General features: G+C 46.7%; 1 protein-coding gene across 2 annotated transcripts in view; it reads right to left on the bottom strand.

The window, feature by feature from the left end:
- LOC121584737 (homeobox protein cut-like 2) overlaps positions 1–24,241 on the bottom strand; it is a 123,982-nt gene that overhangs the window by 21,957 nt on the left and 77,784 nt on the right. For both annotated transcript variants that reach the window (XM_041900810.2, XM_041900809.2), the window contains exon 4: positions 13,996–14,074. In XM_041900810.2, coding sequence (XP_041756744.2) covers positions 13,996–14,074 — 79 coding nt within the window. The remainder of the gene's footprint in view (positions 1–13,995; positions 14,075–24,241) is intronic.

A 24,241-nucleotide genomic window follows, 5' to 3' on the forward strand; every position in this document is an offset into this window, starting at 1 on the left:
AAATGTAGTCATTGATAAGGTTAGAAATAATTATTTTTAATATAAATAATAATTGTGTCCTTCAAACTTTACTTTCGTCAAAGAATCCTCAATTTGCAGCAATTACAGCCTTGCAGACCTTTGGCATTCTAGTTGTCAATTTGTTGAGGTAATCTAAAGAGATTTCACCCCATGCTTCCTAAAGCACCTCCCACAAGTTGGATTGGCATGATGGGCACTTCTTACGTACCATACGGTCAAGCTGCTCCCACAACAGCTCAATAGGGTTGAGATCCGGTGACTGTGCTGGCCACTCCATTATAGACAGAATACCAGCTGACTGCTTCTTCCCTAAATAGTTATTGCATAGTTTGGAGCTGTGCTTTGGGTCATTGTCCTGTTGTAGGAGGAAATTGGCTCCAATCAAGCACCGTCCACAGGGTATGGCATGGCGTTGCAAAATGGAGTGATAGCCTTCCTTCATCAAGATCCCTTTTACCCTGTACAAATCTTCCACTTTACCACCACCAAAGCACCCCCAGACAATCACATTGCCTCCACCATGCTTGACAGATGGCATCAAGCACTCCTCCAGCATCTTTTCATTTGGTCTGCGTCTCACAAATGTTCTTCTTTGTGATCTGAACACCTCAAACTTCGATTCGTCTGTCCATAACACTTTTTTCCAATCTTCCTCTGTCCAGTGTCTGTGTTCTTTTGCCCATCTTAATCTTTTATTTTTATTGGCCAGTCTGAGATATGGCTTTTTCTTTGCAACTCTGCCTAGAAGGTCAGCATCCCGGAGTCGCCTCTTCACTGTTGACGTTGAGACAGGTGTTTTGCGGGTACTATTTAATGAAGCTGCCAGTTGAGGACCTGTGAGGCGTCTGTTTCTCAAACTAGACACTAATGTATTTGTCCTCTTGCTCAGTTGTGCACCGGGGCCTCCCACTCCTCTTTCTATTCTGGTTAGAGCCAGTTTGCGCTGTTCTGTGAAGGGAGTAGTACACAGCGTTGTACGAGATCTTCAGTTTCTTGGCAATTTCTCGCGTGGAATAGCCTTCATTTCTCAGAACAAGAATAGACTGACGAGTTTCAGAAGAAAGTTATTTGTTTCTGGCCATTTTGATTCTGTAATCGAACCCACAATTGCTAATGCTCCAGATACTCAACTAGTCTCAAGAAGGCCAGTTTTATTGTTTCTTTAATCAGTACGACAGTTTTCAGCTGTGCTAACATAATTGCAAAAGGGTTTTCTAATGATCAATTAGCCTTTTAAAATGATAAACTTGGATTAGCAAACACAATGTGCCATTGGAACACAGAACTGATGGTTGCTGATAATGGGCCTCTGTACGCCTATGTATGTGTTCCATTAAAAATCAGCAGTTTCCAGCTACAATAGCCATTTACAACATTAACAATGTCTACACTGTATTTCTGATCAATTTGATGTTATTTTAAATGGACAAGAAAATAGCTTTTCTTTCGAAAACAAGGACATTTCTAAGTGACCCCAAACTTTTGAACAGTAGTGTAGACCAGACTAGGCCAGGGTCCACTGTGTTTCTGTCCACATAGAGACTGTGTCTGGTGGGACAATGGGACAGACAGGTCCCAAACGTGTGTATGGGTGGGCGGTGGTGGTGAGTGGGAGTGGACGAGGGTGGCGTGAGCCAAGACAAGCAGGTGTGTTGGGGCGGTCCATCTTGGCCCTGTCAGCAATACACCATCATTAGGCGGTGTGGGCTCAGCGTGGTGCACCACTACGTCTCCCTGGGCCCTGTGTAATTACGCTCTGACATAATTAACCCAGCAAGCCCATTAGCCAAGCATTGGCTGGCTGGAGAGAGGAAAAAAAAAATTAAATTATTTGTTGTGCGCGTGTTAATGAGGCCAGCTGTGTTCCCATCATACAACACGAACAAATTAATTTATAAGGCTGTGCTTCAAGTTTTTTTTTTTTCATTCAAAACAGTCTTGTTTTTTGTTTTGTTTTTTCTCTATGAGTGGTCTTCAAGGTCCAAAAACATTATTTCCTGCTGTTGCAAAAAACTGTAACACTGTAAATGAAGAGTGTATTGTCATGGACCGAAACTAGGTTGACTGATCTGTTAGTCCTTTGTTCAACCTTCAAAGACAAAGTGCACCATCAAAATGGTTACCTTTGAAAAAGGTTAGCTTTTCTTAATTAAATCAAAAGTAACAAAAAATTATACTTATAGAGTATGGGAGTCTGCATCCAAAGCAGCCGTGTGGGGACACTTTTATTGACTAAAGTCTAATAGTCTTTACAAAGTAATCTATTCTTTTAACAACTGCAAACCTTCCACTCACAAGGTACAATTATTTAATATCTATCCTTGTTTCAACATAGATTATATTGATTTTTGTAGCTACAATAAAACCATTTAACAAAATATTAACTTTGATAACCTATATAAAAATACAAAAATCTACAGTAAAAACAATAGGTTTCTGTGCTGTCTTTTCAGTAATACGCACTTGATATTCAGAGAACAGAACAAAAGAGAGTGAAGGAGTGAAAGATAAAGAAACAGAAAGAGAGCGAGAGAGAAAGTAATGGTGAAAGAATAGTCTTTCACTGACAGACAAGCTGAAAGAGACACTCTTTAACATGCTCTGCTGTATGTGTTCCACACATGCCTTTGTCTGGCAGACTGAAGGACATAGATGGCATTACATCAATAACCAGCGTCTCTACAACAATGTCAAAAGACGCTCTTAGAAATATACATAAACAAAAAACTAACCGTACCACTTTAATTGGTAGAGTTAGCATTCATATTTTCTTTTTTCATTACAAAACCAATAAGCAATAACAAAATAACTGTTAAGTGAACAATCACAAAAAATTATGAAAAAACACAAAAACTGAAGTCATGTAGACTTCAGAGCTTGAGTGTCAGTCGTACCATTATATACACACACTATACATACAAAAGTATGTGGACACCCCTTCAAAATAGTGGATTAGACTATTTCAGCCACACCCGTTGCAGACAGTCATATAAAATCGAGCACACAGCCATGCAATCTCCATAGACAAACATCGGCAGTAGAATGGCCTTACTGAAGACCTCAGTGACTTTCAACGTAGCACCATCATAGGATGCCACCTTTCCAACAAGTCAGTTCGTCAAATTTCTGCCCTGCTAGAGCTGCCCGGGTCAACTGTAAGTGCTGTTATTGTGAAGTGGAAACGTCTAGGAGCAACAACGGCTCAGCCACATAGTGGTTGGCCACACAAGCTCACAGAACAGGACCGCCGAGTGCTGAAGCATGTAGCGCGTAAAAATCGTCTGTCCTCGATTGCAACACTTACTACCGAGTTCCAAACTACCTCTAGAAGCAACGCCAGCACAAGAACTGTTCGTTGGGAGCTTCATGAAATGGGTTTCCATGGCCAAGCAGTTGCACACAAGCCTAAGATCACCATGCACAATGCCAAGCGTTGGCTGGAGTGGTGTAAAGCTCACCGCCATTGAACGCTACCTGCCCGAATGCATAGTGCCAACTGTAAAGTTTGGTGGAGGAGGAATAATGGTCTGGGGCTGTTTTTCATGGTTCTGGCTAGACCCCTTAGTTCCAGTGAAGGGAAATCTTAATGATACAGCATACAATGACATTCTAGATGATTATGTGCTTCCAACTTTGTGGCAAAAGTTTTGGGAAGGCCCTTTCCTGTTTCAGTATGATAATGCCCCCGTGCACAAAGCGAGGTCCATACAGAAACCCCATCGAACACCTTTGGGATGAATTGGAACACCGACTGCGAGCCAGGCCTCATCGCCCAACATCAGTGCTCGACCTCACTAATGCTCTTGTGGCTGAATGGAAGCAAGTCCCCGCAGCAACGTTCCAACATCTAGTGGAAAGCCGTCCCAGAAGAGTGGAGGCTGTTATAGCAGCAAAGGGGGGACCAACTCCATATTAATGCCCATGATTTTGGAATGAGATGTTCGACGAGCAGGTGTCCACATACCTTTGGTCATGCAGTGTATATGTCTCTCGCCGAACACACACTCACATGCCCACCCACACTTCCTCTCTGTTCTGAGCACACACTCTGCCGGTCCCTCTGGGGTCTCCTGCTCTACGGGGATCCATTGGAGAGGCCCAGCTCTTTTATGAACATAATGCATTATTAAGCACCTCAAACATCTCCTGGGCCTTTGTTTATTACTGCTCTTATTAATCACTTGTGCATAATCTCGTCCTGCCCAAAGGAGCTTTCATTTTCGATACCGCCACAAACACAGCACACACACATAGCTCTCCGAGTTCCCTCATCTTCTGATGGAATGTACTCAGCAGCACAGTTATTATAAAAATCCCCTCAATACCTTACAGGCCTCCATAAGCCTCTCTCTCTCAGGTGTCTGCCAATGTATATATATATAGAGAGATACAAGGGGAAAGTAATATTATTTTAATAGAATAGGGTCAACTCACAGCGGTCAATAACACTCTATTCTTACAACCATGGAGCCAAAGGAAATAAGTAACGGACTTCAATATGTACTACACTTACAATCTCGCAGGCCAAGGAGTCTTCAATACAAGAATGTTCATTATGCAATGAAGTCACAATGCCATGATGGAATTTGTGTACCTGGTCCTTGAACCTGTACCATGCAGTAGTATTTTGTCACCACTAGCTTGCACTGTTGCCCCAATGTTTCAGCTGATGCAGATCTCTGCGCTGCCTAGGGCCCAACAAACATTCAACACACACACACACACACACACACACACACACACACACACACACACACACACACACACACACACACACACACACACACACACACACACACACACACACACACACACACACACACACACACACACACACACACACGAGTGCATTCAGATCAGCACCTTCACACAAAGTAAGTGAGCTCCCTGATCAGATGAAGGGTACTGTGTTATTCAGGGGAGATGGAGCGAGAGCGAGAGAGAGAGAGGGATGGGTGATCCTGAGGGAGGAGTGTGAGTAAAGAGAGGGGAGGAGGCAGAGCAAACACCTGGAGCGCCAGTCTCAGGGCTACGCTCCTGGCGACAGGGCCAAGCTCCTCCTCTCACAGCGACAGCTACAAACAGCAAGGTTCAAACGCCGCCTCAGAGTCATAGACACTCACACAGGGGGGAGAGTGAGGGATAGAGATGAGGAGAGATGAGGGAGAGATGAGGAGAGACCAGGAGAGATGAGGAGAGACCAGGAGAGATGAGGAGAGACCAAGAGAGATGAGTAGAGATGAGGGAGAGACCAGGAGAGATGAGGAGAGACCAGGAGAGATCAGGAGAGATGAGGAGAGACCAGGAGAGATGAGGAGAGACCAGGAGAGATGAGGAGAGACCAGGAGAGATGAGGAGAGACCAGGAGAGATGAGGAGAGACCAGGAGAGACCAGGAGAGATGAGGAGAGACCAGGAGAGATGAGGAGAGACCAGGAGAGATGAGCAGAGACCAGGAGAGATGAGCAGAGACCAGGAGAGATGAGGAGAGACCAGGAGAGATGAGGAAAGACCAGGAGAGATGAGGAGAGACCAAGAGAGATGAGGAGAGATCAGGAGAGATGAGGAGAGAGGTGTAGCTCTAGAGAGCCAATGCAGTCATGGAAACTGTCACTGTTTTTAGAGGCATAATCCTCTAAAACAAAGGCATGTGATGCTCTATATCAGAAATTGTGTAATATAATTATTGTCAACCTAAAATATTGTTATATTATCATAAATATAGTTCATATGGGTTTTAAACAAATTTCCTGTAGAAATAGCCTCTAAAATATATGTAAACACACAATAAATGTCAAAAATACACTAGTGAAGCTGAGTCCAGACACATTCCAACTATAATGATAGCTATCTTGTTTAGCAGCTGGGAATTTATACTCTTGCTGACTTTACAGTAAAAACAAAAGCCAAATCATAACAAAATATGAAGAATGAGCCATTAGTATAGAGGATTTCTGTTGACATCAGCCGAAAGAGCAGTGATGTGTATGTTAGTGTCTGTATGTCTGCCCGTGAGTATGTCTGCCCATGAGTATGTGTGTGTAAGTGTATGTGTATGTGTGTGTGTGTGTGTGTGTGTGTGTGTGTGTGTGTGTGTGTGTGTGTGTGTGTGTGTGTGTGTGCGCATGGGAGAGAGAGAGGAAGTAGAGAGAGAGATTGGTGACACACACAGTGTATAGCATTTCCTCTGTCTATAACATTCATATGAATTGTGAAATTGAAAACAGCATCATAACATGTGTCATGTGTATCTAACATTATTCAACTGACACATCATCGGCACCCATTCCAATAACTGATTGGTTATTGTGGATAACTGATACCTGACACCAAATGTCACTGCTAACTGGATACAACAGGTCACATATTGAGTTACTGCCCTTGTCCCCTCCCCGGCTCTCCTCTTGCATTCATTAACTCTGCTGTCGGCCGCTCTGATTGGACCAATGGCCTGTGAGTGTCAGCAGACCGACCAGCATGGAAGGATCCTCAATTGAAATAAGAGGCAGAAGAAAAAAATGCCTGGCAATGAATAGTAATAACGGCATTAAGATTAACGAGCACGGCGTGTAAAGAATAATTGCGTCTGTCAGAAGATAAAAAATAGATGAGCTGGAGCGTTTGTTTGGAGACTGGTGGGAAAGCAGCACAGTGTTGTGTTTATAGGGGAGGAGGGGGATAAAGTGGGGGACCACAGCCAACTGACTATCCTCTGATGTACCTGGAGCAATCCATTCTGGGAAGAGGGGGTGACCTTGGACAGGCCAGTGAAATGCACAATGATAAACAGGCGTTGGATACCGCAGGCCCACCTCACAGTCACAGATGGCATATTCTGTGAGGGGGCCGATACACAAATACCCAACTCTTTGTTGTGACTCCTGTTTGGAATCAGATAGAAGGAAAAAAAGATAAAAATATCTGAAGGATAATAATTAACAGATTTGGAGACTTTTAACAATTAGCAGTTAACGACAATTATTGGTATGGCATTAAGGGATTAGAGTTTTTGCTTTTACTGCAATGCAATAAAATAATAACTCCAATAATAACTCCTTCTGTGTAGTAAGCCCAGGAGAAATCATCCATACACACACCTGCAGTGACACACAGTATGACAGCTAAGACTAGAGACTACAGTGAGGGAAAGTCACCCAGATGCTAATGCTAGCGCAGGTCCAGGTAAAATCAGATGGAGATGAGTGTCTGGATTTGCTAATCCAAGGCCACCTGATGTAACCAGAGAAGCCCACTCATTTAGCTTTGTGCTACGATGACAAGGCTCAACCCCCAACCCGGGCAATCAAAGAGAACTGATTGGTGGGAATGGATGTCCACTTCAATGTCTTATATGTTTACAAATTACATCACATTGGTCAAATGAACAGAAAATAGGAACTGATTAGAAAGTGAATATGCATGCATGTGTGTGTGTGTGTGTGTGTGTGTGTGTGTGTGTGTGCACGCTTGTGTGTGAGAGTAAAAGTAAATGTTGCATTTTTTAAATCTTCAAGCCTAATCCTAGCTACAAGGGTTCCGATACAGTTTAACCGCCACATGGTTTATGAGTACTCTTTCTTGTCAATGCCTGTGTTGTTAAAGAGATTATGTCCTCGTTCCCTTACATTACCACTGTTGGTTCAGTCTGCGCTTGATAGAAAATGTGTTTATGACAAAATGTAGCCCCTAAAACCCTCCCGGGTCCTCCATTAAGCCCTTGATACGTGCAAGTATAGGTCAGGAAATCAAACTGAATACATCTTCAAAGACAGCCATTTCTTATCAAGAAAATAACTCAATTCAAAGTGTGTGGTGCAATATCAAGCAGGAGACTTCAATGAAAAATTGAGACCTTTAAAAGTAAGTCGCTATTTCTCTGACACCCACTTTTATCTTGTATTCATTGAATCTGTAAACAGCATTCTCTACTCTTGCCACGAGTGTTCCTCTGATCTAGCTGGAGATTGGACTGCGTTTTCCTCTCGTCTCCTGCAACAAAGAGCAATACTGTATAGTTTGCCCTGGCACCAAACAACAACAGAATAATCACAGTCTCTCTCCCCCTCCTCCTCTCCCTCACTTCCCCTGCTGGCCACATCAGGCCTGAGCTCCACACTAAGACAAGCTACAGTTGGCTTTTAATTGGCCCTCTGCAATCAACAGCCTATCCCCACAAGGATCGGCTCTCCTCAGCAATGCAACTCTCAAGGACCAACACTCAGGTTTTGAAGTGGCCCAACACAGAGTCTTGGAAACCACAGAGAGCACAGGCTCTAAAACATAGATAAAAGCTACAGGCTGTCTTATGATGTTACAGGATGTTTATATATCTAGGATATCTATGGCAAGAAAACATTCACTTTGTATTTTAACTAGGGCTGTCAAACAATTAAAATATTGAATCAAGTTAATGGCATTAGTTAATCGCGTTTAATCACAATTTTAGAATTTGCTCAAATTTGGCCCTAAATAAACCATTTACCATTTAAAAAGAAGTGCATTAAATTATAGGCATAGCATGTTTTGATTGTAATGGAAAGAAACACTAAATAATCTGTATCAGAATGTTTTTAAAGGCATTTTATCCATAAATAACACAAAAAGTTACTGTAACACACAGCTGTTAATGCTCCCAATGTTTAAGTAGGCCTACTCACTCTTATCAATGTTCTTGAAGTTTAACACCTGTGCACACACACACACACACACACACACACACTCACACTCACTCAAGTACTGTTAGGGTTCAGACACAGCAGTAGTGGTTGCTGGTCGAGAGTACCTAGCACCTCTGAACGTCATTTGCGAACCGCATGTAGAGTCGAGTAAAAATGAAGCCAGGTGGTCCCTAAAACACAGCGCGCTGAACGATCGGCAGACGAACAAAGCAAAAGTGTGTGGTGCAATATTAAGCAGGAGACTTCAATGAAAAATGGAGACCTTGACAATAATAATAATAACCAATAATGAAATCATTACAATCAGTAAGCTCTTCGAGCATTGTGTGTGTGTGTGTGTGAGAGAGAGTCTGTGTCTGAAAACTAGCCATCAAATTCTTGCTTCCTCTGTCCTTGTTTCCTCCACTCCTTGCCTCTCCTTGAAAGTGCATTGGAGCCCGAGAGGAGGAACCTTCAGTCCTCTCCCCCAATGTGCTTTGAGAGGGAGGTGAGGAATGGAGGAAACAAGGGGAGAATCTCAATTGTATTTCCTTGATTCCTCACATCCTCTCTCTCTCCTAGCCTCCTTCAAAAAACCCATTGGATAAGAAGGTGAGAGGGGAGGGACCTCTGACCTTCTCATCCAATGGGTTTTGAGCAGGAGACGAGGAGAGAGAACGCAACGAATCAAGGAAATGCTATTGAGATTCTCCCAAGGACAAAGGAAGCAAGTATTTGACAGCTATTATCATTTTTAGACAGTGCCAGACTGACTGACTGACTGAGCTCCCATAATACCCATGGCCTGTCCAGAAACAACCCCTAGCCCTTCAACATCTTCTCTGTCAACCTTGTCCAATTGTCTGGAAGAGGTTAAGTCTTGGATGCAGAACAACTTCCTACAACTCAACAGCAGAAAGACATAGGCAATGCTGATAGGCACCCCTCAGCAGATCACCAACTCCTGCATCATCCGCCCTACCATCATCCCCCTCTCTCCTCAGTCATCACCAACTTGGGTGTGAAATTCGACTCAGCACTCCTTCAATGCTCACATTAGTCACGTCTGTATAACATTATTATTACACCTGAAGAACATCTCCTGCCTAAGACCCTCTCTCACAATTTCTGATGCAGAAAACCTTATCCATGCATTCGTTTCTCCAGAATTGATTATGGGAATGCAGTACTTGGGGGCCTGCCTACAAACTCAATTAATAAATTACAGCTCATTCAAAACAATGCTTCAAGGATTCTGACACAAACAAAAAAGTCTGCCCACATCATCCACATCCTTGCTGACCTCCATTGGCTACCTGTTCCTCAAATAATTTACTTAAAAATTCTCCTCCTGGTCTACAAAGCCCTAAATGGCATTGGACCTGCCTACCTGCCAGATCTACTCTCCCCCTATGAACCTCCACGCACCCTACGGTCAAGCCATGACAAACTGCTTCATGCACCCAGGACCCGGCTCTGAACAATGGGGGACCGTGCCTTTTCCTGCCACGCACCACACCTTTGGAACTCCCTGACAGGACTGTTCAGACTGTTGGGGCTTTTTTCCTTCTATTATGAACTTTGAGTTAATTCATGTATAATGAAAAGCGCTTTACAAATGTAATAAATTATTATTATTATTATTGCCCAGAGTCTAGACACTTGTGGAGACCTGAGAAGGATTGATGGATGGTGACATGGTGAGAGCTCTATCTATCTAACCCTCTGATAGGCTTGGTGAAATGTTGACGGTATTGCTTACACCTGTCCAATCCTCTCAGATCTACACAAGTGTCTAGGGGTAGGAGCTAGGGGTTGTTTCTGGACAGGAGCCCATAACGCTTTGGGTGTGTGGTGGACCTACAGCACGACACTTTAGGTATGGGTTGGATGTTTCATTCCATTACTATACACACACAGATTAGCACAGGTGTAAGCTGGACACACCCACGGCACACTATCAGGCTGATCAGACAGTTCTGGGTAGCTGGAGAGCTGCTGTAAACAGTGAAATTATATATTTACAGTGCCTTGCAAAAGTATTAATCCCCCTTGGCGTTTTTCCTATTTTGTTGCATTACAACCTGTAATTTAAATGGATTTTTATTAGAATTTCATGTAATGGACATACACAAAATAGTCCAAATTGGTGAAGTGAAATGAAAAAAATAATTTGTTTCAAATCATTCTAAAAAATAAATTACGGAAAAGTGGTGCATGCATATGTATTCACCCCCTTTGCTATGAAGCCCCTAAATAAGATCTGGTGCAACCAATTACCTTCAGAAGTCACATAATTAGTTAAATAAAGTCCACCTGTGTGCAATCTAAGTGTCACATGATCTGTCACATGATCTCAGTATATATACACCTGTTCTGAAAGGCCCCAGAGTCTGCAACACCACTAAGCAAGGGGCACCACCAAGCAAGCAGCACCATGAAGACCAAGGAGATCTCCAAACAGGTCAGGGACAAAGTTGTGGAGAAGTACAGATCAGTGTTGGGTTATAAAAAAATATCTGAAACTTTGAACATCCCACAGAGCACCATTAAATTCATTATTAAAAAATGGAAAGAATATGCCACAACAACAAACCTGCCAAGAGAGGGCCGCCCACCAAAACTCACGGACCAGGCAAGGAGGGCATTAATCAGAGAGGCAACAAAGAGACCAAAGATAACCCTGAAGGAGCTGCAAAGCTCCACAGCGGAGATTGGAGTATCTGTCCATTGTAACGCCCTGGCTCCGGGACTCTGAATATTGAGCCAGGGTTGTTCATTCTTTTGGGTGTATTTCTATGTGTTTGGTCAAGTGACTCCCAATCGGAGGTAACGAGTGTCAGCTGTCGGCTCGTTATCTCTGATTGGGAGCCATATTTAAACTGTCTGTGTTCACTTTGTGGTTGTGGGTTTTTGTTCATTGTTCAGTAGTGTTCACTGAGGACTTCACGGATCGTGTTTGTTTTGTCGTGTGTTTCAAAATTAAAATCATCATGTTCACTCCCAACGCTGCGCTTTGGTCATACTTCATAGGCGATCGTGACAGAAAAACCCACCACAACGAGACCAAGCAGCAGTTGGATAACGAGTGGTGGAGCCAGAAGAGCGAAGGTTGGGAGAGGACTATGGAGGCCTGGTCCACCGAGAGGAGAGACCCCCAGAAATTTTTTAGGGGGGGGCTCACGACGTCGGGGCAGAAGGTGTACGGCCCGGAGGAGTGCAAGAGGTTGGCAGATATGGCCGCCAGTTTAAGGGGGGCCACTGGTTACGAAGGGGATGGAAAGTGTGGAGGCACGGCGAGAGGTACTGGGGGTGTTTCCAGTCCGGTCCGGCCCGTTCCTGATCCCCGTGTAGGGCCAGGGGTGTGTGTCCCCAGTGCGGTTCTGTCTGTCCCTGCTCAACGCACCAAGCCTACGGGGTGCGTCGCCAGCCCAGCTCGGCCTGTTCCTGCGCCCCGCACCAAGTCTGTGGTGCGTTTCGCCAGCCCAGCCCGGCCTGTCCCTGCTCCACGCACCAAGGATACGGTGTGCGTCGACAGCCCTGCCCGGCCTGTTCCTGCTCCACGCACCAAGGATATGGTGTGCGTCGACAGCCCTGCCCGGCCTGTTCCTGCTCCACGCACCAAGGATACGGTGTGCGTCGACAGCCCTGCCCGGCCTGTTCCGGCCACTCGCACCAGGGATACGGTGCGCGTCGCCAGCCCGACCCGGCCTGTTCCGGCCACTCGCACCAGGGATACGGTGCACGTCGCCAGCCCGGCCCGGCCTGTTCCGGCCACTCGCACCAGGGATACGGTGCGCGTCGCCAGCCCGACCCGGCCTGTTCATGCCACTCGCACCAGGGATACGGTGCGCGTCGCCAGCCCGGCCCGGCCTGTTCCTGCCACTCGCACCAAGCCAGGGGGGCGAGTCGTCAGCCTGGTAAGGCCCATTCCTGTTCCACGCACCAAGCCAGGGGCGCGTGTCGTCAGTCCGGCTCCGGCCAGCGGGGCTAGACAGGACCGGGGGTACTTTGGGGGGTTGGAGAGGGAGTGGGGATCAGGGCCGGAGCCGGAGCCGCCGCCGAGGAGGTGTGCCCACCCAGCCCTCCCTTGTGTAGCCCTTGTTGAGGCGCGGTCGCGGTCCGCGCCTTTAGGGGGGTACTGTAACGCCCTGGCTCCGGGACTCTGAATATTGAGCCAGGGTTGTTCATTCTTTTGGGTGTATTTCTATGTGTTTGGTCAAGTGACTCCCAATCGGAGGTAACGAGTGTCAGCTGTCGGCTCGTTATCTCTGATTGGGAGCCATATTTAAACTGTCTGTGTTCACTTTGTGGTTGTGGGTTTTTGTTCATTGTTCAGTAGTGTTCACTGAGGACTTCACGGATCGTGTTTGTTTTGTCGTGTGTTTCAAAATTAAAATCATCATGTTCACTCCCAACGCTGCGCTTTGGTCATACTTCATAGGCGATCGTGACATCCATAAGACCACATTAAGCCGTACACTTCACCGAGCTGGGCTTTACGGAAGAGTGGCCAGAAAACAGCCATTGCTTAAAGAAAAAAATAAGCAAACATGTTTGGTGTTCGCCAAAAGGCATGTGGGAGACTTCCCAAACATATGGTCAGATGAGACTAAAATTGAGCTTTTTGGCCATCAAGGAAAACGCTCTGTTCTGCACGCTCAAGTTTTGTTGTTTGTTTCACAATAAAAAATATTTTGCATCTTCAAAGTGATAGGCATGTTGTGTAAATCAAAGGATACAAACCCCCAAAAAATCATTTTAAATTCCAGGTTGTAAGGCAACAAAATAGTAAAAATGCCAAGGGGGATGAATACTTTCGCAAGCCACTGTATATAAATCATTAGGTCTAACGGTCGTCTCGCGCAGAACTGCGCATGTGCAGGCCGTCAAATCAAAGGCACTCCTTCGATAGAAAGTTGTTTTTGACGAAAATGAAAACGTGTCAGTTTGTCACATGTTCAACTACTTAAGACATTGGCTTGAATCTAGGTTGTGCCTTTATATTGAGAAAATGAACAACTAAGGAATAATTTTTCACTTCTCTCATTGACTTCTCAAACCCCAAACCCTGGCCTGGTCTGCTTTGTCTGTTTCGCAAGCGTTCCCGGATGTCTTGCGATGTTGCGCCTCTGGGTTTAGAAACTCTGTGGTTGACCTAATGATGCTGACTTGGGCTTGGTGTGTAGTTGATCTGGCTGGGGAGAGTGATCCCCTATGGGAGGGTTGTTACATGAGTAATGTTGTGTGTTGTCTGTGCCTGTGACTGTGTTGTGATGTGATGTAATGTGTGGCTCTGTTCCAGGTGGGAGACTCACCTGGGGCTTCGATAAGCTGCTTGTAGATTCCCAGGAATGCAGACTCTGCCTCCTTACTGCGCTTGTTCAGAGCAACCACCTAAAGAGAACAGGACAGGACACAGCCGTCAGGGTGACACTCAGGCATCAATACTACACCTGTACTGAATGGACATTTATTGACCCATACACACAGTCAATCTACATTTAAATGCATTCTACACTGTTTTGACATTTGAAGTAAACAGCCAGCATATAAATTAATTCTGCAAATGAGACAGACAGAAACAAAGCAACAATGATCCATCTGTAGAAGTTAATCACAATGCCAGTACATCCTCAACATGTCGTTCTGATGGGGTTTGTGTCGCTGAATTATGTGAACAAGGTTCTGAGGTAATACTGCAAGCTGATATTTGGCCTCTTAAATCCCAACGCTGCAGTGTGTAGTGAAGTGACATTTGGCCTGTTAAAACGCAGGTGCTGGTGTGCTCTATGAGGCATGTCAGAGTCTGTGACCTCCATCACACCGGCACCCAGCCCCTCCTGCTATTCTCCACTCCACGGGTGATGCAAACCAATTAACAATTCATTACGAGGGACAAAGAAGGGAATTAGGCACCACCTGGCCCCTTGGAGAGGGCACCTGCCCCGGTGGATATATGGGTTACAGTCCTCACAGCTCCTATAATACACCAGCAGCTCTGGTGTATACTCAGCGCTGCAGTATTAGCAACTCTCTGAAATATTACATCAGATCAGCCATGTCCACTCCAAATGTCCCTCCAGTCCAAGAGCATTCTGAAAGCTAATTACTTCCATCTATTGTCTATAGAATTACTGTCAGTGTTGATTATAGTTTTGATCTGATCAGACACAATGACTTCTATTGAATGGGCCAAGTGTATGGTTACGTCTGAGACGTTCTTTATTGGTCTATCTTCAGTTCAACAATATTATTGTAGAACAAGGACTGAAAACACTTATGAGAATGGTGGAGAAACTGTTTAGAGAGGCTTATAAATAACAACTGTGGAAAACAGAGAGACAAAGAGCCCTTGATTTACTGGAAATGGCTTGTGTTCTCCCTGGAGAGGCATAACGACAGCATCATGTTTAAAGAAATATGAAAAGATCAAGCAAATCCCTCCCACTCAGAGCTGCGAGCTGGAGTTCATGGAAAATGGAAAGGCTGGAGGCCAATCAATACAGATGTAATAGTCTCTCTCTCTCTCTCTCTCTCTCTCTCTCGCTCTCGCTCTCGCTCTCGCTCTCGCTCTCGCTCTCGCTCTCTCTCTATATATATATATATAGGCTACTAGCCAGCTGTTTCTGAATGTCAAAAGCCCTTTCAGCCTCCCTGTCTATGAGATGCATTAACAAACAAGGCTACTGTCCCATTGTGAATGATGCCATGGTGAGCTCATTCTCTGTCAACTGTGTCAATGCATTGATGAATCCCTATAATGCTCCAATGTGACCATGAACAAAGCCCAGTGTTCCAAAAGTACTTCCAATGCACAGCCCAACACAACAACACTGACTTCATTATCATCCTCCTCATCTTCAGTAAGCAGGGTGTGAACTCACCAGGATCTGTTTAAGACTGACACCACTGTCCCTGTCCTGTCCTGGCTTCCTCTCTAAAGCATACATCAAACAGGGCCCTGAACTGCATATGTAAAAAGCACAGGACCTGTGAATGCAACTGGCTCCATTTTCCTGGCCCTTCATCATCCTTTAACGAGAGAACACAGAGATTACCTCCACAATCACACCATTAACCTGTCTGCAGCTGCTAGAGGAGACATCAATCACACGCCTGATGCCTCCTCACGTTAGCACACACGGTATGCGTAACCCTCTCCCCTTACGCACGCTGCCACCACCATCATCAAAGCACCTCAGAGATGTGGTGTATAATGTCGTCTGATTTGAGGGACTCTTCCACTCATTTAGCAGACGCTCTTATCCAGAGCGAATTACAGAAGCTATTAGGGTTAAGTGCCTTGCTCACGGGCAAGTCGACCGATTTTTCACCTACTCAGCTTGGGGATTCGGACCAGCGACCTTTCAGTTACTCTTAGCCACTAGGCTACCTGCCGCCTACAGTATGGAGAGGTATAACATAGATAATGTATGTTTCAGTATGTATAGTAGTAAAAAAACAATTTAATCAATTTTAGAATAAGGCTGTAACGTAACAAAATGTGGAAAAAGGGAAGGGGTCTGAATACTTTCCGAATGCACTGTATTCTATGTTAGTCAGTTTGGCCGTAAAAGGATAGAATATGGCTTCTCCGGGAGGGATGTGATGAAGGTTAACTTTACAAGCAGTAAACAAACACCCAGTGCAGACAGAGAGTGCGAGAGTGAGAAAGCAAGAGAGAGTGAAAGCGAGAGACAGAGCGAGAAAGCAAGAGAGAAAGCAAGAGAGAGAGAGAGACACTACGGAAAAAGAATGAACAGCGCATCAGAAATCAGCTCAATGTAATTGAAGAATCCATAGACTCTAACCATTTCTGGGAAAATTGGAAAACACTAAACAAACAACAACACGAAGAGTTATCTATCCAAAACGGAGATGTATGGATAAACCACTTCTCCAATCTTTTTGGCCCTATAACAAAGAACAAACAGCCAAAACATATTCATGATCAAATACAAATCTTAGAATCAACTATTAAAGACTACCAGAAGGGGCCTCCCGAGTGGCACAGCGGTCTAAGGCACTGCATTGCAGTGCTTGAGGCGTCACTACAGACCTGGGTTCGATCCCAGGCTGTGTTACAGCCGGCTGTGACCGGGAGACCCACAATTGGCCCAGCATCGTCCGGGTTAGGGGAGGGTTTGGCCGGCCGGGATTTCCTTGTCCCATCGCGCTCTAGCGACTCCTTGTGGCGGGCCGGGCGCCTGCAAGCTGACTTCGGTCGCCAGCTGGACGGTGTTTCCTCCGACACATTGGTGCGGCTGGCTTCCGGGTTAAGCGAGCAGTGTGTCAAGAAGCAATGCGGCTTGGCAGGGTCGTGTTTCGGAGGACGCATGGCTCTCGACCTTCGCCTCTCCGAGTCTGTAGGGGAGTTGCAGCGATAGGACAAGACTGTAACTACCAATTGGGGAGAAAAAGGGGTAAAAGTACAAAAATAAAAAAAGACTACCAGAACCCACTGGATTCTCCAATTACATTGAATGAACTACAGGACAAAATACTAACCCCAACCCAAAAAGGTCTGTGTTGTTGATGGTATCCTAAATTAAATGATACTTAAACTTTTTAACATAGCTCTGGCATCTTCCCCAATATTTGGAACCAAGGACTGATCACCCCAATCCACAAAAGTGGAGACAAATTTGACCCCAATAACTCCTGTGGGATATGCGTCAACAGCAACCTTGGGAAAATCCTCTGCATTATCATTAAAAGCAGACTCATACATTTCCTCAGTGAAAACAATGTACTGAGCAAATGTCAAATAGACTTTTTACCAAATTACCGTACGACAGACCACATATTCACCATGCACACCCAAATTGACAAACAAACAAACCAAAACAAAGGCAAAGTCTTCTCATGCTTTGTTGATTTCAAAAAAGCTTTTGACTCAATTTGGCATGAGGGTCTGCTATACAAATTGATGGAAAGTTGTGTTGGGGGAAAAACATATGACATTATAAAATCCATGTACACAACCAACAAGTGTGCGGTTAAAATTGGCACACAAAAAAAACATTTCTTTCCACAGGGCCATGGGGTGAGACAGCAGCTTAAGCCCCACCATCTTCAACATATATATCCACGAATTGGCGAGGGCACTAGAACAGTCTGCAGCACCCGGCCTCACCCTACTAGAATCTGAAGTCAAATGTCTACTGTTTGCTGATGATCTGGTGCTTCTGTCCACAACCAAGGAGGGCTACAGCACCACCTAGATCTTCTGCACAGATTCTGTCAGACCTGGGCCCTGACAGTAAATCTCAGTAAGACAAAAATAATGGTGTTCCAAAAAAGGTCCAGTTGCCAGGACCACAAATACAAATTCCATGTAGACACCGTTGCCCTAGAGCACACAAAAAACTATACATACCTCGGCCTAAACATCAGCGCCACAGGTAACTTCGGCAAAGCTGTGAACGATCTGAGAGACAAGGCATGAAGGGCCTTCTATGCCATCAAAAGGAACATAAAATTCAACATTCCAATTAGGATCTGGCTAAAAATACTGGTCTGGGGTCCGCTCACCAACCAAGAATTCACAAAATGGGACAAACACCAAATTGAGACTCTGCATTCAGAATTCTGCAAAAATATCATCAGTGTACAACGTAAAATACAAAATAATGCATGCAGAGCAGAATTAGGCCAATACCTGCTAATGATCAAAATCCAGAAAAGAGCCGTTAAATTATACAACCACCTAAAAGGAAGCGATTCCCAAACCTTCCATAACAAAGCTGTCACGGTTTCGGCCGAGGCGGCTCCTTCTCCTTGTTCGGGCAGGCTTCGGCGGTCGTCGTCTCCGGAGTACTAGCTGCCACCGTTCAATGTTTCATGTTTGATTGGTTTTGTCTGTTTGTTACACCTGTTTATTGTTAAGTGTTCATTAGGCACCCTATTTAGTTATCTTGTGTTTGGTCAGGTGTTGTGTGTAATTGTTCGATGTCACGTGTTGTTGTTGGTCCTCTGTTTTGTGCTCTCTGTATTCGTTTTGCTTAGAGAGTCCTGCACGTTGTGCGTACTTACTTTGGACAGTCCGGTGTGCGTTTGTTTTCGCCTATGGCCTGTTGCCGTGTTGGCTTGTACTACGGACTTCACTAAAGACATCTGTTTTCGAATCTCTGTGTCCTGCGTGTGATTCCACGTTCCCTCTACACTCAACCCTGACAGAATTACACACCATCTATATGGAATCAGCAGGAGCACCCGCACCCACCGAGATCATGGAGGAGCGCCTTCGTGGTCAAGAGGATAGAATCAACCAAATCGGGCACGCCCTGGACCGAGTGATGAACACCCTCCATCGATGGGAGACCAGCGGGGTACCCACACCCCCACCTACCGCACCATCACCATCGGTCAGCCCGCCCGTCCAACTACCGGAACCCAGTGGGATTCGGCTCTCGCTCCCGAGGGCGTACGACGGCACCGCTGCCGGGTGTCAGGGGTTCCTGTTACAAGTGGAACTCTACCTTGCCACCGTACACCCGGCGCCCTCGGGACACGAGAGCGTTTCCGCCCTCATCTCCTGTCTCACCGGCAAGGCGTTGGAGTGGGCCAACGCCGAATGGAGGAGAATAGACGCCGCTACTATCACCTATGCGGAGTTCTCCCGCCGCTTCCGTGCAGTGTTCGACCATCCACCAGAGGGGAAGGCGGCGGGGGAGCGTCTATTCTACCTCCGGCAGGGGATGAGGAGCGCTCAGGAGTTTGCACTGGAGTTCCGGACTCTAGCGGCAGATGCAGGGTGGAATGAGCGGGCACTCATAGACCACTTCCGCTGCAGCCTCCGGGAGGACGTCCGCAGAGAGTTGGCGTGCAGGGATACTACACTCTCATTTGACCAGTTGGTTGACATGGCCATTCGGCTGGACACCCTGCTCGCTACCCGTGGACGTCCCCAGGTGGGGGGTCGCCCATTCCACCCTCCAGCGCCTCCGAGCCGAGCCCGATGGAGCTCGGAGGTGCTGGCGCTAGAGGAGGGTGAAGAAGGAGCCCGAGGGGGGCCGTCCCCTGCACCAACTGTGGCCGTGGAGGGCACACCGCGGCTAGGTGCTGGGGAGGGTCCCCTGGTGGAGGAGACGGCAGACCACACATTGGGGAGTCCTCCCAGGTGAGTAGGCGCCCCACTTACCCAGAGCTTTCTGTCGTACACATAACTATACCTGTTTGTTTTCCACAGGTTGCACCTCGTTCCCAGCATAAGGCGCTAGTAGATTCAGGCGCAGCTGGGAATTTTGTAGATCGCAAATTCTGTGTAGAGTTAGGGATTCCCCTCCTTCCGGTTAACAATCCTTTCCCTGTACATGCCCTAGATAGTCGTCCGTTAGGATCCGGGTTGATTAGGGAGGTCACAGCGCCACTTAGGATGGAGACGCAGGGGGGTCATGAGGAGACGATACAGCTCTATCTGATCGACTCTCCTGCGTATCCGGTGGTACTGGGGCTTCCCTGGTTGATTACCCATGATCCTACTATTTCGTGGCGAGAGAAGGCTCTTAAAGGGTGGTCTGCTCAGTGTGAGGGGCTATGTCTGGGTGTTTCCGTAGGGGCGACCTCGGTGGAGAGTCCGAACCAGATGCCCGCACTGCACATTCCACCTGAGTATGAGGATTTGGCACTCGTGTTTAGCAAGACAAGAGCGGCACGGTTGCCGCCTCATAGACGGGGGGATTGTGCGATAGACCTCCAGGCAGGAGCTGCGCTCCCGCGGAGCCATGTGTATCCGTTGTCACAGGAGGAGAAGAGGGCAATGGAGACATACATTGACGAGTCTCTGAGACAGGGATACATACGGCCCTCCACTTCACCCGCGTCCTCAAGCTTCTTTTTGTGAAGAAAAAGGATGGAGGTTTGCGCCCGTGTATTGATTACCGCGGTCTAAATCAGGTGACTGTGAAATATAGTTATCCGCTCCCGCTGATTGCGACTATGACGGAGTCATTACACGGGGCACGGTTCTTCACAAAATTGGACCTCAGGAGCGCATATAGCTTGGTGCGCATTAGAGAGGGCGATGAATGGAAGACAGCATTTAGTACTACCTCCGGTCATTACGAGTATCTCGTCATGCCATACGGGTTAATGAATGCTCCATCAGTCTTCCAATCCTTTGTAGATTAGATTTTCCGGGACATGCAGGCGCAGGGAGTAGTGGTGTACATCAACGATATTCTGGTGTACAGTTCTACCCGGGTCGAGCATGTAGCCCTGGTGCGCAGAGTATTGAGGAGATTGTTGGAGCATGACCTGTATGTCAAAGCCGAGAAATGTCTGTTCTTCCAGGAGTCGGTCTCCTTTTTGGGTTATCAGTTGTCTGCGTCAGGGGTGAGGATGGAGGTTGACCGTGTGTCAGCCGTGCGTAATTGGCAAACCCCAACCACGGTTAAAGAGGTGCAGCAGTTCTTGGGTTTTGCGAATTACTACCGGAGGTTTATCCGGGGTTTTGGACAGGTGGCAGCTCCCATAACGTCCCTTCTGAAGGGGGGTCCAGTGCGCTTGCGGTGGTCAGCTGAGGCGAACAGGGCTTTTGGGAAACTGAAGGACCTGTTTACCTCGGCTCCAGTGCTGGCGCACCCGGATCCCACTTTACCATTCCAAGTGGAGGTGGACGCGTCTGAAGCCGGTATCGGGGCTGTTCTTTCACAACGGTCCGGCACACCACCTAAACTCCGCCCCTGTGCTTTTTATTCGAAAAAGCTCAGTCCGGCGGAGCGGAATTATGACGTAGGGGACAGGGAGCTGTTAGCCGTGGTACAGGCCCTAAAGGTGTGGAGGCATTGGCTTGAGGGGGCTCAACACCCTTTTCTCATTCTGACTGACCACCGTAACCTGGAATACATTCGGTCAGCTAGGAGACTAAATCCTCGCCAGGCTCGGTGGACTATGTTTCTAGCCCGGTTCGTGTTTAAGATCACTTACATCCCTGGGTCCCAGAACGGGAAGGCAGATACCCTGTCTCGGCGGTATGACACAGAGGAGAGGTGCGTGGAGCCCACTCCCATACTACCTAAGTCTTGTCTGGTTGCACCGGTGGTGTGGGAGGTCGATGCGGAGATCGAGCGGGCATTACGCACCGACCCTAGCCCTCCACAGTGTCCGGTGGGTCGGACGTACGTCCCGCTCGAGGTCCGGGATCGGCTTATTTATTGGGCTCACACGTCACCCTCCTCTGGACATCCAGGTATTGGCCGGACGATGCACTGCCTTAGTACTAAGTACTGGTGGCCAACGTTAGCCAGGGATGTGAGGATTTATGTCTCCTCCTGCTCAGTGTGTGCCCAGTGTAAGGCGCCCAGACACTTGCCCAGGGGTAAGTTACAACCCCTGCCCGTTCCACAACGACCCTGGTCTCACCTCTCGGTGGATTTTGTTACCGACCTTCCCTCCTCACAGGGGAATACCACCATCCTGGTCGTTGTGGATCGGTTCTCGAAGGCCTGTCGTCTCCTTCCCATGCCGGGTCTTCCTACTGCCCTACAGACCGCTGAGGCTCTATTTACTCACGTCTTCCGGCATTACGGGGTACCCGAAGATATAGTGTCTGATCGAGGCCCCCAGGACTTTGAGATAGAAGAGACTCCTCCGCCCCCGTTGGACATCGAGGGGGCTCCGGCGTACACTGTTCGGGCCATCCTAGATTCGAGACGCCGGATGGGGGGTCTCCAATATCTCGTGGAGTGGGAGGGGTACGGCCCGGAGGAGCGGTGCTGGGTGCCGAGGAGGGACATTCTAGACCCGTCTCTTCTGACCGAGTTCCATCGTGGTCATCCTACGCGCCCTGCTCCGCGTCCTCCTGGTCGTCCCCGAGGCCGACCTGAATTCTACAACCACCTAAAAGGAAGCGATTCCCAAACCTTCCATAACAAAGCTGTCACGGTTTCGGCCGAGGCGGCTCCTTCTCCTTGTTCGGGCAGGCTTCGGCGGTCGTCGTCTCCGGAGTACTAGCTGCCACCGTTCGATGTTTCATGTTTGATTGGTTTTGTCTGTTTGTTACACCTGTTTATTGTTAAGTGTTCAATAGGCACCCTATTTAGTTCTCTTGTGTTTGGTCAGGTGTTGTGTGTAATTGTTTGATGTCACGTGTTGTTGTTGGTCCTCTGTTTTGTGCTCTCTGTATTCGTTTTGCTTAGAGAGTCCTGCACGTTGTGCGTACTTACTTTGGACAGTCCGGTGTGCGTTTGTTTTCGCCTATGGCCTGTTGCCGTGTTGGCTTGTACTACGGACTTCACTAAAGACATCTGTTTTCGAATCTCTGTGTCCTGCGTGTGATTCCACGTTCCCTCTACACTCAACCCTGACAAAAGCCATCACCTACAAAAGAGATGAACCCCTAAGCAAGCTGGTCCTGGGACTCTGTTCGCAAACACAAACAGACCCCACAGAGCCCCAGGACAGCAACACAATTAGACCCAACTAAATCATGAGAAAACAAAAAGATAATTACTTGACACATTGGAAAGAATTAACAAAAAAACAGAGTAAACTAGAATGCTATTTGGCCCTAAACAGAGAGTACACAGTGGCAGAATACCTGACCACTGTGACTGACCCAAACTTAAGGAAAGCTTTGACTATGTACAGACTCAGTGAGCATAGCCTTGCTATTAAGAAAGGCCGCCGTAGGCAGACCTGGCTCTCAAGAGAAGACAGGCTATGTGCACACTGCCCACAAAATGAGGTGGAAACTGAGCTGCACTTCCTAACCTCCTGCCAAATGTATGACCATATTAGAGACACATATTTCCCTTAGATTACAGAGATCCACAAAGAATTCGAAAACAAACCCAATTCTGATATCTACTGGGTGAAAAACCACAGTGTGCCATCACAGCAGCAAGATTTGTGACCTGTTGCCACAAGAAAAGGGCAACCAGTGAAGAACAAACACCATTGTAATATAAATAATAATATATAATAATAATTGTAAATACAACCCATATTTATGTTGATTTATTTTCCCATTTGTACTTTAACTATTTGCACATTGTTACAGCACTGGACATAATATGACATTTGAAATGTCTTTATTCTTTTGGAACTTCTGAGTGTAATGTTTACTGTTAATATTTATTGTTTATTTCACTTTTGTTTACTATCTACTTCACTTGCTTTGGCAATGTTAACATACGTTTCCCATTGGAGAGAGAGAGAGAGAGAGAGAGAGAGAGAGAGAGAGAGAGAGAGAGAGAGAGAGAGAGAGAGAGAGAGAGAGAGAGAGAGAGAGAGAGAGAGAGAGAGAGAGAGAGAGAGAGAGAGAGAGAGAGAGAGAGAGAGAGAGAGAGAGAGAGAGAGAGAGAGAGAGAGAGAGAGAGAGAGAGAAAACCTGTTAGAAGTGAACCATAACTCTCCACAGAGGATCAGTCAGTGTGGGCAGGCTACTGCTGCGGTCTCTGGGATAGCACTGCTGGGAAATTCTTACTGAGGCCTAGGAGGATACTTATAGTGGAACACATGGTCGATGTGTGGGTCTCTGTGCATGTGTGTGTGGTGTGCGTGTAGTGTGTGTGTGGTGTGTAAGTATGTGAGAAGAGAAGAATAAGTTATGGCAAA

This window comes from Coregonus clupeaformis, chromosome 16, assembly GCF_020615455.1.
Source record: "Coregonus clupeaformis isolate EN_2021a chromosome 16, ASM2061545v1, whole genome shotgun sequence".
Taxonomy (NCBI): domain Eukaryota; kingdom Metazoa; phylum Chordata; class Actinopteri; order Salmoniformes; family Salmonidae; genus Coregonus; species Coregonus clupeaformis.